Below are 15,783 nucleotides of genomic sequence, written 5' to 3' on the forward strand. Positions count from 1 at the left end.
TCCCCTTGTGTCTTTATGCTACCTGTCGTGACCCCATAGGTCCGTAGATTACGCCCATCTGGCTAGTCCGCTTGGATTCGTGTCGTAACACCGACATCGTCGGAGTCGTGCCTCTGCCGCCGCTCAGCTCCATTGGTAGCCTGCCTCCGGCCATCCCACAGCCTCTTGTGACCACCCATGGATGTGCGCGAGCGCAAGCTACACCCTGGTAGCCTCCAACACCGCCGTTGTGGCCTCCGGCGAAACACCGCCGTGATTTGAGGTCGCCGGCAGTTAACCTCGGCTGTGCCGACACGAGGCGTCATTAGTTCGAGACAGTGACATGTGGGTCCCCCAATGTTAATGATGCAGTTAGGGCTAAATAAATCCCCTATTAGTTTCTGTGCAACCGAGATGTGGGCCCCATGTGTCATATTTGACTGGCACAGTCAGCGTTGACCGGACCCAGAAGTCAGTGAGAGTGGCTAGGAGAGAGGGACCCACCCTTGGTCAAATACCGCCATTGATTGGTTTTTTAGGCTAGACGCTGACAGGCATTAGTGTGAATGCACCCTCCCTTCTTTAAGATGCCGTTGCAAGAAAAACGATTTAGTCATATGTGTTTTTTTTTTCTAACGTGTCATGATTGTATACTCGGCTTGTGGAGGAATTTGGACTTATTGCCTTCTATCAACTTTGATAATGTTACGGATGTATGGATCCGCAGATGCAAAGGTTGGAAGATTTTAACCCTCCTTTTATGAAAAAAAAGAAAGAAAGAAAAGACGTTCACTTATAGCTACATACCAAGATGAATTGACATCAAACATGACACGTGACACGATGCTCACCACTCAGCAGGATGCCAGTTGAGTTGAAGAGCTACTGTCTTAGAAGGTGCAAATGGACGGGCAGCTCCTGTAAGCATCGTATACTCCCTCTGGTCCCTTTTAGTCTGCATATAAGTTCTGTCCAAAGTCAAAGCACCTCTACTTTGACCAACTTATAGAAGAAAGTAGCAACATCCACAATGCCAAATCAATATTGTTAGATTCATTCCCAAGTGTAGTTTTTTTTTGAGAAAACGCAGAAGATTTGCGTTTCATTGCATTGAAAAGGAAGGGGTTTGAGTTACATCCTCCTAGGAGGCAATCATACAATGCGAGAGTGTTTTAATTAGTGTACATCCCAGGTGTGGGGAATGAGAGCACGCAGGCCCAACGCGCCGGCTTTGGCCCAAAGGGTAGCCTCCTCCTTGATCTTAGCCAATACCACAGTGATTGAAGGGCTAGCTCTGTCGAAGACACAGTCCTTTCGATGCTTCCAAAGCATCCAGTGAATGAGCAATGTTGCAGAGGCGATGCCCTTGCGCATAGGCTTGGGCGTGTGCTGCCGCACAGAGAGCCACCAGGTGTTGGTTGATGGCTTGCTGTCAGGCGGGTTGCGGGGAACCCTCAGCCAGCTCAGGACTTCGTACAATACGTGCCGAGAGAATGGGCAGGCGAGGAGGAGATGCTGGATGGTCTCCCGCGCCTGGTCACAGAGTGGGCAGCGCGCGGGATGCTGCAGGCCGCGAGGGGCGAGGCGGTCGGCCGTCCAGCATCGATCTAGGTGGGCGAGCCAATGGAAGAAACGGACCCGGGGCGGCGCCCAGCATTTCCAAGTGAGCTTCCAGGCATCACATCGGGTGGATCCGTGGAACGTGGCAAGGTAGACGGACTGCGCAGTGTAGGTGCCCTTGGAGCTCCACTTCTAGAGGAGATGATCTGGCTCGGCGGAGAGCGTCGTGTGCTCGATCATGTGCCAGAGTTGCATGTACTCGCCGATCTCCTGAATCCCAATGGTGCCCTGTATGCTCGGTTCAGTTTCGTTTCTCCAGGAAGGAATCCTAACAATGGATTCCTCCTTATCAACGTCTGAGCCCTTTTCATTTGCGTGTAGTGAAGGACATTGATGTCTCTCATACTGCTCGGTGGCTCGGTGTATGACATTGCAGCCAGTTTCCGGCCAGAAACTTCTCCAACCTCTGTTGACCAGCACATAGGCTTTGCCAGGTCAGCACAAACTAGAACGGCAGAACCAAGTTGTTTTTCTTGAACCCTTCCTCTTCTTTAGCCATAGTTTTCATGCAAATTATCGTGTACCGGCATAGCAATCAAATTATTAATGAAGAACCAAAAGAGAAAAGTTCCCCGTGTTGAAGAGGTTGTCTCTGTGTACCGTCCTTAATTGGTTTGACCCAGTATACAGATGAAAAGTACCCTCCCTTCTTGAAGATGCTGTTGCAAGAAAGATGACTTGTCATGCATATGTGTTTTTTTATATCTTGTCATGATTGTATACCTGGCTTATTGACGAATTTGGACTTATTGCCTTTTATCAACATTGTTAATGTTATGGATGTATGGATCCACAGATGCAGCGGTCGGGAGATTTATTCATTTGTGAGAAAAGATAAAAAAAGAAAGAAAGAAAGAAAAGACATCCACTACTTGATTTACGTACCAAGACGAATTGACATCGAACATGACACGTGACACGATGCTCACCACTCTGCAGCTGCAGGGTGCCACTTGAGTTGAAGAAGTACTGTCCGAGAAGGTGCAGACGGGCAGCTCCTGTCAGCATCATTTTTTTCGAAAAAGGGACTCCCCGGCCTCTGCATCAGAACGATGCATACGTTTACATTTAAAAGAAAGTAAATAAGGTTCAACAAGGTCTTAAAGTCTGCAAACAAAAGGAACGGCTAGCTCACACAGAGCCTCAACGCCAAAACAGAAAGCCCAACAAGCCACAACCGGCTGGCAAAATAAAAAATAGGTAAACTAATCGCCTATCCTATTACATGACCGCCATCCAAACCGGTTGAAGATATCCCGCGCTACCATCTCCCACCGGACAGATCCAGTAACCAAACGCTCCCTGACCTCCGTCGGAGTGAGTAAGGACCACATACAGATCAGCGCAGTAGCCCGGAATAAAACCTGCAAAAAATAAATAGTTGTTCTGTTAAAAGGCAAATCATTTCTGCAATTCCAAATTGCCCATAACAATACACATACTCCTATACGAATGTGTCTAGCTGTTTCGGACTCTATCCCAGCAAGCCACACCCCGAATAACATGTTGACCGAAGTCGGAGTAATGTTAAAGGCAATTTGCACAGAGCGCCACAAACCTCGTGCCAACGGGCAGTCAAAAAAGAGGTGCTTGATAGTCTCGTCCCGATCACAGAAACTACACCTAGTAGAACCTGTCCAGTTGCGCTTAACTAGATTGTCCTTTGTTAAAATTACTTGTTTATGTACAAACCACATAAACACTTTAATCTTCAAAGGGACCTTAACTTTCCAAACATCTTTGGAGCTAGGAATCACACTAGAGTTAATGATATCGATATACATAGATTTAACTGTGAACTCCCCAGATCTAGTAAGCTTCCAACACAACTGATCGGGCTGAGGAGTTAACTGAACCTCCATCAGTCTACGAACCAAGTGAAGCCATGCTTCCCATCGATCACCCACAAGCACCCTCCTAAACTGAATGTTGAGTGGAATGGACTGCATAACCATGGCACCAAGAGCCTCACGATGCTGAACAATATGATATAGGGACAGATACTAGGTCGCCAAAGGCGCGTCGCCAAGCCACGTATCCTCTCAGAATCGAGTGTTGTTACCATTACCGACAATACACCTAGTTCTCTTAAAGAAGGTAGCTTTGATTCTCATGAGCCCCTTCCAGAACAGCGAATCAGTTGGTCTCAGTGTGACCTGGGACAGGGTCTTGGACTGCAGATATTTACTATGTAAAATCTGCGCCCACGTTACCTCTGTCTCAAATGACAACTTATACAGCCACTTACTAAGCAGGCATCTGTTCTTGACTTCAAGATTTTCAATACCAAGGCCCCCTGGTCCTTTGGTCGACAGATAATATCCCATTTGGCCAGTCGGTATTTTCTCTTAAGTTCATCACTCTGCCAAAAGAATCGGGATCGATAGAAGTCAAGCCTTTTCCTAACCCCAACTGGGACCTCAAAGAAGGATAAGAGGAACATAGGTAAACTCGTGAGCACCGAGTTAATAAGAATCAACCGGCCTCCATAAGACATGAGTTTTTCTTTCCAGCAACTCAGTTTCTTCTCAAACCGATCCTCGATGCACTTCCACTCGCTGTTTGTTAGCTTACGATGGTGAATGGGAATACCGAGAATTGGGCCTGCTTTGATTTTCTAGGTTGAAACAATTGATGTAGTATCCTTCAAAATAGAATGTGATCAGCTTACAGTCCTTATTGAATCTATGACATTCTGGAGACTGGAGCATGTTCCTTTTCTTGTCCCAGCCAGAAAATTTGATCTAGGAATCCTGTTTAAAAAAAAAGAATTGTACTGCCTTGACAGTTGATGAATAGATGGGAACTTTTCTCGCCAAAAAAACAATAATCAAACTGAAGATGGAACGAAACAACACTTGCGCACCAGACTTGTACAATAGCTGGAGACTAAGTTGTTGTAAGGAAGTGAGAAAATATATCTGTCAAAAAACAACCCACAACTTAATAAGCAGTCAAGTATGTCTCTAGGCCATACCGCCACACTTACAGGCCTCTGTTCTTCACAAACATGCAATTGATTATCATATTCACGTATAACTGTAATACTTTGAGACAATCAGATAGAGCAAACTCGTATACTTGGTAATAATAAAAATCTAACACAGCAAAATTTCTCTATTTGAATATTCTTTCCTAAAGATATGTCATCATAAAACAATATATCTGTTATAACCAGTTATACAATAAGTACCCTAAACATAAATAGCATAATTGGATAGTGAACCTTTGAACTATATGGTGAGAGCAGCCATCTCCTGGAATTTTCAAGTTCTGCTATCGTTAGTGCTTGTTCTACTGAGTTTGGGCACATACGTTGACACTCTCCGGAGCTACTCAGCTGTTGCAAATAACACCAAGGGAGACACAATCCTGTATGAAGCCTTAGTCATGGTATACTGTAATCTTTTCTTTAAGAAAAATGCCCATTACGGGTGATTTCATTAAGAATATTAACAGGTTACATCATATGCCAATGAGTTCAATATATAGAATGACATAAGGGGCAGGAAGCACAACATGTATTTAGTACAGGTAGCATGCCTGCTAATTTAGCTCCCTACCAATGAACTGGCTTTGCTTCTGTGGAATTGTCTTCTTCTCTAATTACCAAAACTGTTGGTCAGCTGCTATTAAATGGTCAATAATATCGTCCGGCTGGATGAGACATCTCTGAGAACCTGAGTGAATAGAGCAAGATGCTTTTATCTTGGATGTGGACTCCAAGTATACTGATTAAGAAGGCAAATAAGGGGGACATCAGAGAAGCAAGTTGTAAGAAAATCATGCTTATTTGCAAGTTAAGATATGTTCAGGTTAAACCACACACTGGGATATCTTAGGGTGATTTGCGTTTTAAATGTACTTTTAAGCTACCTACATGTTTGGTTCTGCATATAAATGAAGATCTCAGCACAAAAAAAAAATAAAGAGTACACTATTTGTCTCTATCTAAGCAGTTGACCAAGAATTCCGAAGAATTAACCGTATGACAGTAAATTAAATAGTCACCATCTTAAATAGCATAAGAACAACATACACACGAAGAAGAAACTACACGGCATAACTCAATAGCTATTTAAAAGAAGTATTCCATATAATATATAAAACTTGCTTCTTATTCCTTCTATTACCCAGCGACACACAAAGAGAACTCATTATTTAGCTTAAAATCATTACTATTCCATTTTGAGGAAATTCAAAAAAGAAAAATAATTTTAGCAGAACTAAAAGTTACTTATCATTAGTTACCACTATTAATGATATAAAATTCCATCATTTGAAATTGAAACACTAACATACATGTTGTGTGCTGCTCTTTGTTCAAGCATAGGTAAGGAACAAAGTCTTACTTGGATTCTGCAGAAGCGTACCTTCTACCCTTCCACTTCCTCTCATTTCTTCACTACCAGAAAAATGAGCCCGTCAACATTACAGGGTAAAGAAAAATATGTACATCCGTGAAGAAAGCTCATGTAAAATTAGGTAGCAAGGCATGTGAACAAAAGATAGATTAACCTGTTTTTCCGGAAGCCTCAACAAAATGATTAAACAGAAAAATTTGCTTTTTTTTGGAAAAGGAGGATGATCTCCGGCCTCTGCATCTGGAAGATGCATGCGGCCAATTTATTGATTATTCTCAAGGACCTTACAAAGTAGAACAACAATATGCCTGAATCCGCCATCTTGGCAACATCTACCGCTATTCCTATCCAAATGATGAAGGGGTGCAAGCTGGGCCACATATCCAGACCTCTCACCTAAGCCTAACATCTAAAGCCGGAGGCCCCGACCAAAGCCTTCTGCCGGGTCCGGGGCTCAAACCGGTCCGACGCACTCAAATGTGTCATCGCCGCCATCTTCCACTGGTCCATCTTCAGAGCAAATTGAGGTGACAACCTTGGCAGGTCCTCCGCCATCGACGCCAGCACGACGCCAAACGACGACCTCCACCTACGCGAGCCTTGGTAGGTCCTCCGCCATTGACGCCACCACGACGCCAGCCGACGACCTCCACCTACGCGAGTCCATCTCCAAGCAACGGACGTAAATCCATGCTAGGATAGGGCCGCACCACCGCCGTCGCCCACCACCCACAAGCGCCACCTAACCCCAAGGTTCCCAAAGCGGCGCCTTCAAGAAGGGAACGGCGCCGTGAGCGCCGCCGCTGCCAAACAAAGTTAGGGCTTTCGCCTGGGAGACCTAGGGGAAGGTGAATTGAGGAGATCAGTCCATACCGACGCCTCCAAGGAGGGGAACGGCGCCCTCAGGCGTCGCCGTCGGCACGGCCGGTCATGGCCGGCCAGGGATTTCGCCCGAACTAGATCCCTGCCACCAGCAGCGCCTCCTGTACAGAATCGGCGACCAAGAGGAAGCGCGGCCCGACCAGGCTTGCCCGCACGCCGAACAAGGAAGGAGGGGATGGCGCCAGATCGTGCACACCGACCGCCGCAGAAGCCGCCGCCGGCCGCCAACGACCACCGGATCCCGCCGCCCGCGCAGCCGGGACACCAGATCCACCGCCCCCACAGCTGCTAGCCGGCCGTGCCTTGCCAATGGAGCCGCCGCTCCAGATCCGGGGTTCCCCACGCAGATGCAGGGCAACCGAGGCCCCGCCGCCACCATCCTTGGCGCCCCGGGCTTGCCTGGCGGCTGCCTCAGGCGGCGGCGATGGATTCCAAACTGGATCAATGGATTCCAAACTGGTAAAATAGAAAACGATATGGAAGTTCTTAATTCAGTGAATTTTTATATTTGTACAATTTAATACTTGACAATTCAGGAGGTAAAAACAACAGCAGGATGTTCCTTGGAACAATAAGAATAAACATGACATGATTTGAAGATGAATAATCGTTTTCTACACAACTTATGGGGTAACTCATAGCTTCATTTTGGTTTCAAGTTTAGCAGTGCTAATTGTCGCTAGCGCACTAAAATCAGGCTAGAGATACCACAATATCAGCAAGCAGCAAGGATCAACAAAAGGTAGGTCACCCAGGTTGCCACCATGTTGAAGCTCTCTGTAGTTAACCAATTCATCCCCTTGAGCCCAGTGGAGAACTTCTGCCGTGTTACTTCCGTTTCCAATTCCTGAATCTTGCATGTATAGCCCTTATAAGGTCCACATTCTGCTTGGAAAAAATATAACAGTTCAAGTATGGTGGCATGACAATGTGCACAGAAAACTTTATTTGATTCGAGATATAATTTTACACACCTGCTCACTGTAAAGTTCTGAATTTCTTAACCCATGTAGAGAGACTTTTCTCTGCAACAACCGAAAGATGCATAAAACAACATTAGAGATAAAAATGAACTAATTTGATTGGTGAATGCACCAAATCCACCTGAAGTTACTACGGGAAAACAGGAGTTCACACTGCACCTGCTATATTGACTACTCAATTTTCGCATCTTTGCTGTAACTGGATCTCTGTTTGATCTATTCAATTTCAATAGGATACATAAGGATAAACATACGATGGCAACCCAAATAAAATATGCAAAGATTTATTCAAGGATAGAGCAAGCTTAGCGTTGCTTTGTTGTGAATATTTCGTACACAATCCGTGGCTTAGCCTGCGCGAACAACCCGAGCGGCGGCGACCGGCGAGCAGGGAGAGGGCAGCCGCGTGGGCTAGGACGCTAGGTAGCCACGAACACGCACATGAACCAGCGGTTCGAGCACCCAAGCAAACGCCCCACCAGCATGCGCTCGTACTCATGCACATGGCAGCAGTGGGGGCAGATCGTCCAGAGCACATCTCTGCGACGGAAACGCCGCCGGGAGCAGCAGGAGCGAAACCGGCGCTGGTGGAGGTGCTCTCCAAGAGGTGGGCGAAGGCCTCTTCAACGACGCGAAGGGCGGTGTCAGCCGGGGATGGGGATCGCGCCGAGGGGCCAGGAGGTTGGCTAGGCGACGGAAGGCCCGCTTGACATCCGGGGTGTCGGGGTTGGGCTGGAGCTGGAGGATGAAGAGGGAATCGGGGCGGCCGGAGGGGAGGAGGCACTCGACGGCAAGGTGGACGCAGCCCCTCGCCGGTACGCCCCCTGGTTGCGGCTCGGGTGAGCTGCCCCTCCGCGGCCGCTTGTGGATAAGCGAGGCCGGGGGCCATCTTATAGAGGCGCTGGGGCGGCAGTAGAGCGGCAGGAGATGGGATAAGCGGCGGGGGGCAGGCGGCGAGCGGCAGCAGACGGGATAAGCGGCGGGCGGCGAGCGGCAGGAGTCTTCGAGAGGGAGCAGGCCACCGCCCGGCAGACTGAAAAGTTTAACCATGAATCAAATTGCAGGAAACGACAGTGACAGGAACCAATACAGAACCAGATGAGCGATCGAGACGGCGCCGCCATGGACTGAACGCAAGCACAGGAAGAAACGCTGAACGTATGCTAAATCTACCTAAATAAGTTGTATAGCAGTTCAAAAAATTTGAAACGGCAAACCAAAGTCACAGCGCATTCGTACCCAACCAGGTACTAAACAAATACACGTGCCATCAAATGAGTTACCGCCAGGCCGCTTTCGACCAAGTGGGTAATTCTCATCGCGAAAACCTTGCCTGGAATAGAGGCTTGGGTATATATACTCACGTATAACCTTGTAATCAGACCAACAAAACGCAAAGCAAAACAGAACCAGGCTCGAGACGAGCCTGTTGCAATACATCGATTTGGTGCCTCGTATTTGTTCCGCGGAGAGAAGCCGATTGCTAGCCCAAGTCAAGTTCGTGTACCTGCGTGTGCTAGTGCTACTACTGTACATCAAGCCAGGTGCTAGCTAGCTTGCTAGCTTTGCAGTGCACTGCTACGGGAGGATTTGGTCTAGCGTTACTAAAGCCAACACACGTGTCGTGCGTGCTGTTTGACTTTTATTGCTTTTCCACAACTCACGGTTGTACAAGGGGTATGGGTACACGCATATAAATATGTTCAAGATAGACTAGAAGCTACCTACTCTGTCTCTACTTCTAATCCTACCTGGTGACTGTTTTTGTGTACGCACGTCGTGGTTAACTCTAACAGGGGTGCTTAAATTGCCCGATCTGTACTAGTGACGTGTCCCTCCCGGATCTGCCCACCGGCTGCAGAAGAGGAAGACGCCATGAGGAGTCAAGGGGAGGGGGAGAGGTGGTGGTGGTGGGAGGGTGTAGTGGCCGGCAATGCAGACGGAGGTGGACGCCGGCGCCAGAGTCGTGGCTAGTGGAAAGAGGGGAGGGGAAGCGCTCAGGAGGGGATTCCAACATGAGAATTGTTCTTGATTTGAGGCAAATATTTTCATTACTGCGTATAAAGTGGTTTGGAATTCTGCACTCAAGGAAAACAATGCCTAACCATAACACTGTTACAAGTTTGTTTAAAAGTACAGCACTTTGAAACACAGTTACAAACCAGCATACAGACATTCAGCCTACCAAATATCTTACACCTTACGAGAGCGGCTCAGTATGAGTAGCTGCTCAGCTATCTCCATCATTGTTGGTCTTTCGTCTACATCAAGGCTAAGGCATTTTAGGGCCATACCTGCAAGAGTATCAAGAAGCCCCAAATCTTTTGTTATTGCAATTTCCTTGTCGAAAAGCTCAGTCATTTTTTCCTTTTTCTTATCGTATTCAAGAAAGCTCTTTAACAAGCTATTATTCTCGGAATGTATGGCCCTCCTACTACTGATAAGCTCCAGGATCACAAATCCGAAGCTGTAGACATCACTTTTTTCGGTGAGTAGGCCTTCCCGTCGATATACTGGATCCATATAATTCATGTCACCGATGACTGATCCTGTGTGTTCCTTGTCTCTAGCAAGCAACCTAGATATGCCGAAGTCGGAAATCTTGGGTACAAAGTTATCATCCAAGAGTATATTTTCTGGCTTGACATCACCGTGCAGAATTCTAATATTTGCTTTTGAGTGCATATAAGCTAGCCCATCAGCTGACTGCGCAGCGATATTCAAACGTGTCTCCAAGTTGAGAGCCACCTTGTTATTGTGGTTGTGAAGAATACCATGGAGGCTACCTTGTGAGATAAACTCATAGACCAGCAGGGGGGCTTCAACTTCGAGGCAACAACCAATGAGCCTAACAATGTTCTTGTGGATGACTTGAGATTGGATGATGACTTCATTTGCAAATTGTTCATTCTCTCGCACGCTACCATTGATTGTCTTCTTTATTGCAACTTCTTTATTGTCAAGAAGGCCCTTGTAAACTTTACCAAATCCACCTTTTCCAATTATGTTGCTATTCTTCAAAAATGGGTTGAGCTCCCCCTTTTTGAAAATTTTAATGCCTGTTGCTTCCTCTAATAGAGGGCCGCCATTATTTTTGTAGAATTTCTTCATCTTCTTCTTCTCATTGTAAAGAATAATAAGGAACGATATTATCGACATGAGAAGAATACCACCTATTGCACCTAGGTGAACATAAAACAAACTTACTTTATATCATTAAAATCGTATTTACAATTCTGGCAGAAATATTTCGTATAAAAAGTTGATAGTTTCTTTTGCTCATCTACTCAGAATTTAAAACAAATTACCACTAGAATTACAAGAAGAAAAAGGAATCTAAATCAAGACCGCCAAGGGGCTGAAACTCGACTGCCGAATCTGAATCCGTAGAACAACGTCAAGGAAATTGAGCTTTTAAAAGACAAGGAAATCATGTAGGTCGTAGATTACAGCCAGGCCATTTATAGAAATTAAGCAGTATATACAACTGAATGATTGAAATCCTTTGAAGCAATCATATGGCTTGCATCCATGAAGAGATGTACAAGCAGTCGGTATGTCATACATGTGTTTATAGATTCTACTCGAACAGATCTCACCCAGCGTGCTGTGTACTAATGTTCGTTGCACCATGAGCTATCAACAAAAATACCCACAATGGGGTGCAGTAGAGTACTTACCGGCTGCGACCTTTGCTGCTAGAGGGAAATGATCTATGCAGGTTCCCGCTTTGGTGTGGCCTTTCCATCTAAATTTGCACGGACAGTCATAGCCTCCCAGCCTGTTTCTGCAGACCCCGCCATTTGTGCAGCGATACAGTTGGGGGAGCTCGCATTCATCAATGTCTGAAGAATTAACACTTGGGGATGTTAACGAATTGGTAATGACAGTTTCTCCAAAACGTTTTCAACTACCATTTCATCTAGTTTAAAGCTAGCGCTGGAACACAGAATCAAAGCAAAGCATTTGAATACCTTGAAAGGATGGATTAGTGCACATCTATGATTCTAACACTTTGAGAACCAGAACCACTAGATAATCACATGTTCCCAAGAAAAGGAGAATTGGTTGAGCCCAACTTTCACTTTATTTCTTTGCTGTTTCTCTTCTTGTTGTAAAGAGTGTATCTTGTTGACTTATTAATGTGAAAATAGCGTAGAACAATTGTTCTACGGTTTGCAGTTGAAAAAAAAAACTTTAAAGCAAGCACACATATTTTTGCGAGATGACAATTATATTTTACCAAATTTACGGTTCTTCCACTAAGTTAATCTTGCTTATAAAATTAATCTTATTTGGTATACTACCTCTGTAGCGAAGTACTTGTAGTTAGGGGAACTTGTACAGAAACATGTAGAGTCTCCATAACGCCTAAACATGTACTAGTTTCCTCCAGGTACAAGTATTTCGAGGGAGTAGATAAATAAATTGATGATGGAACATGCATGCATGCATGTGGATAAATAAATTGATGGATGGGTAAGCAGGTTTACGTACCTTTGCATCCGTGCTCCGGATCTTGCAGGTAAGGATTACCATGGAAGCCTTTTGAGCAGTTGCAGATGTAGCCTGGTCCATTGAGCGAGTTGAAGCACTCACTGTTGTCGCTGACACACGCGTAGGACCCAGGCTTCTTGCGGGCTACGTCGCACGTCTCGTTCCCGATAGCCCAATCCATGACGAACGGGGCCTGGCCGCCGTAGTTGTTAATGAACGCCGGCCAGGTCACATAGGTCGTCGAGAAGGTGAAGTTGGACGAGTCCATCAGGACCGCGTAGCTGCAGCGACTGACGTTGTGGAAATATTCACTTGAATTCAATTAAAAATTTGAAATAATTTAAAAATATTTTGAAAAATATTGGAATTGTTGTGCTATACTGAAATTGCTGAAATATTTTGGCCGAAACGTAATATTTCAGTGTCTGCTGAAATTACTGAAATTCAGTGAATTTCACCGAAATCTCACTGAAAGTGAAAACCATGAGCGCAGCAAGGGATGGGTGGGGAAGTGGAGCTTCATGAGATGTGAATATATGGTTCAACAATAGTACTCCGAACGATGCACTGAATATACTTTTTTTCCTATGTTGTGTCTCCAAGAAATGCAGGTTGATCCAGTACAACATGACAAATGAATGAGAACGCCAGCCAGCTAATTGAGGTGGATTATTCTTTTAGTGATAAAGAACGTACCAGTGGACAACAAGGCATGACTCTGATGTAAGCATGCCTGTGATGGCATGCTTATGTGTATTCAACAAATAACATTTTCATTCAACCAATATATCAAGGTGATACAACCCTAGTGAGGAAATATTCAGCCTCTGCATAATGCGATGCTCCCATCCAAAAAAAAAACCGAGAAGAACATTGTTTTACATTAAAATTAAGAATTCCAATCCAAGTTTTACATGGCCATCCATGATGGGACACAACCTTATTGGTTGATCATCTAGGTGGGTAGATGCCACCTAAAAATGTCTCTTTCCTTGGCCTCTGAAGGATCGGCCAATTACAGAGTGATCATGTGCATGCATGAATAATACTTCACTCGAAGAGGTAGTTTGAGCTTACAATTGTTTTTATCATCAATAGGAACATCACTATTGGAAAGCTCCTCATATCAAGACTTGACAGCAAATCTGCCATTCAGATGCAAGTTCCATCGAAACTCATTCGGTTTGTTTGACAGTTGAATTGGCTCTAGACGTGTGAGCAATTCATTGCACGATACAGGTGATGCCATAATAAGTCTCTACGAAAAGAAATATCAAGGTTTGCTTACGTATATGCATCTCTAATAAATGCAAATAGGAGAAACTCGCATACCAATTGCCAAAAAAAACTGAATCGGCATATGCACTACGACACCATACAGGATACGACTTGGTACGGTATTCTGCAGTTTTTCTTGTGTGGAAATGTGCTATTCTATAGAGTCTAACTCAAATAAACAACTTGGATTGGCAAAAGAATCTAGTACAGCTTGTCGAACAAAAAATAGCAACTTGCTTTTGTTGCAGAAAAAATAACGCAATATGAGTCAGCATCTACTAGCTAGAAGCTGTATTGACTGGCTTATCTTATGTAAGTCAGCTGTCAGCCCGTATTATTGGCTCCATTATTAGCATCTACTCCCCCCCATTCCAAAATATAAGTCTTTCTAGAGATTCTAACAAGTGACTACATACGGAGCAAAATGAGTGAATCTACACTCTAAAATATGTCTACATACATCCGTATGTTGTTGTTCATTTGAAATGTCTAAAAAGACTTATATTTAGGAACGGAGGGAGTAGGAAGGACTGACTGCATGTGGCATACCTATATACCTATTATTACATACTTATTGATACATGTTTTACGCGTGATGGTAATGTATATTGTCTGTGATAGGCTGGCTGCTCTTGACTTGATTCGCGTTATCAATTGGCTACATTTTATAAGGAGCACGAGGAGACATGGATCTGTCTCAACCAATGGAGATGGGAAGGGCATACAAGACTTCTCGACATACAATTAGTGCACAAGTTTTATATGTCCAAGGTTACACATGAAACATCCATAACCCAACTTGGGAATCACCATCGGAATCGTTTGTCTGGCTACACATCCATACGCCAACTCTGTAGAATCGTGAAGGCAGTACACATTTCAGCACCCTATATACATGTACGTCAAGTTAAATATATGCACACGACTGTTCTGCAGCTACTCCGTTTAGCTGGAATGATAATAGCCATGATGAAATATTAAAAAATATAAAATTCAAGAAAGTTTCTTTTTCCTGCGGGTGTATGCAAATGTTAAATTGCATGAAGAAAAATGCGAGCACAACTTACCTTATCGGATCGAGAAGAAAAGAACTTTTGTTGAGACAAGAGAGGAAAATAACTTTTTTTAGGGGTAAGGACATCTCCAACACCAACCCACAAAACAGACACCTCATTTCTCCGCGGACTGGTGAGGACCAGCCCGCAGACACGGATGCGGGAGCCAGCCATCCAAAGATATCCGCATACATTTCAAATCTCATCTCAACGGACCGGACAAAATTCATGCAAACCGGCTGATTTTCATATAAACCAAAAGAAAGCATTTTCATTTTGGATATATTTCATGCAAACCGAATGATTTTCATATAAACTAGAGCACATTAATTATATTCAGACTTTTCTTAAACTAAACCATACTCTCACCTACTCTAAATGACCGCCGGCGCCCGTTCCCCATGTCTGGCCGGCAATGAGCCTGAGAAACTAATGCCCCAGCTCCACCTCTACAGCCAACGAGCCCGCCAAGCTTAGCTTCTGTGGGAGGGGAAGAGTGGTGGCCTTCCCGGGACCCGAGTGTCGGTGCCCTCCCATGCTCCACTCTACCTGGATGCCGGCGGCCCAGGGGGACATGTCGGCATTGTTGTTGTGGCGCCATGCCGCGGCCGTTGCAGAGCTACCAACCTCCTCATTCTCGTCACCGTCGGGCCTGTAAACTCCATTTGCCGACTCATAGATTTCCTTCAAGGCGGCTTCTAATTGTGCCTCATGGAGGCGGTAGCGCCATCTGTCGTGGTGGATTTTACGAGCGGAGTGGTTGGACTCGAGCAGCACCTCCCCATCGGCCAACACCATGTCGGTGTAGTGAGAACGTACCTCACCCATGGTGCTCTCATCATGGGACGACAAGGGCGGTCGCGCAGGCGCGTCATTGGCCGCCTCTATTATTGCTGCTCCCAAGGGATCGCCCTCTGGTGAGCTCGCCCATCTGAAGGGGGTTTATATCCTTCCTCTTTCTCCCCACTGAACCTTCATTAAGCGTTGCTTTTGTGGCATGTATAACCTCTGTAGTACCCTATTTTTTTATTGAAGAGAAGATATATGATTTCCGTATATTCGATAGAATTGTGGAAATAGTGTCTACCTTTAGTTCTAAGTGATATGTGGTCAAGATCTTTTGAA

At 45.2% G+C, this 15,783-nt stretch overlaps 2 protein-coding genes and 1 long non-coding RNA gene across 7 annotated transcripts; all 3 read right to left on the reverse strand.

Moving 5' to 3' along the window:
• Positions 1–1,155: 1,155 nt before the first annotated feature.
• LOC147962972 (uncharacterized) lies at positions 1,156–3,926 on the reverse strand. Its single transcript, XM_087529423.1, has 4 exons — positions 3,668–3,926; positions 2,907–2,963; positions 1,803–2,005; positions 1,156–1,698 (listed from the first exon to the last, which is right to left on the reverse strand). The coding sequence occupies exons 1-4, from the start codon at positions 3,924–3,926 to the stop codon at positions 1,156–1,158; spliced, it is 1,062 nt and encodes a 353-aa protein (XP_087385549.1).
• A 1,112-nt stretch (positions 3,927–5,038) lies between these two features.
• On the reverse strand, positions 5,039–9,007 carry LOC125522981 (uncharacterized). Of its 5 annotated transcripts, none has more exons than XR_015609496.1 (7): positions 8,165–9,006; positions 7,950–8,044; positions 7,820–7,870; positions 7,597–7,730; positions 6,837–7,301; positions 5,952–6,732; positions 5,039–5,279 (listed from the first exon to the last, which is right to left on the reverse strand). It is a non-coding gene; the product is annotated as an uncharacterized LOC125522981 (long non-coding RNA). The 5 variants fall into 5 exon arrangements; XR_015609495.1 differs by having other exon boundaries at positions 5,952–6,766; XR_015609494.1 differs by having other exon boundaries at positions 5,952–7,301; positions 7,609–7,730; positions 8,165–9,007.
• An 898-nt stretch (positions 9,008–9,905) lies between these two features.
• Positions 9,906–12,641, reverse strand: LOC147962973 (wall-associated receptor kinase 1-like; the record flags this gene model as incomplete). Its single annotated transcript, XM_087531269.1, has 3 exons — positions 9,906–11,010; positions 11,509–11,673; positions 12,326–12,641. Coding segments are annotated over 3 exons (1,470 nt in total), but the record flags the coding sequence as incomplete, so codon positions are not given.
• Between the last annotated feature and the right edge of the window lie 3,142 nt (positions 12,642–15,783).

This window comes from Triticum urartu, chromosome 6A, assembly GCF_056163025.1.
Source record: "Triticum urartu cultivar PI428250 chromosome 6A, HENAU_Tu73, whole genome shotgun sequence".
Classification (NCBI taxonomy): domain Eukaryota; kingdom Viridiplantae; phylum Streptophyta; class Magnoliopsida; order Poales; family Poaceae; genus Triticum; species Triticum urartu.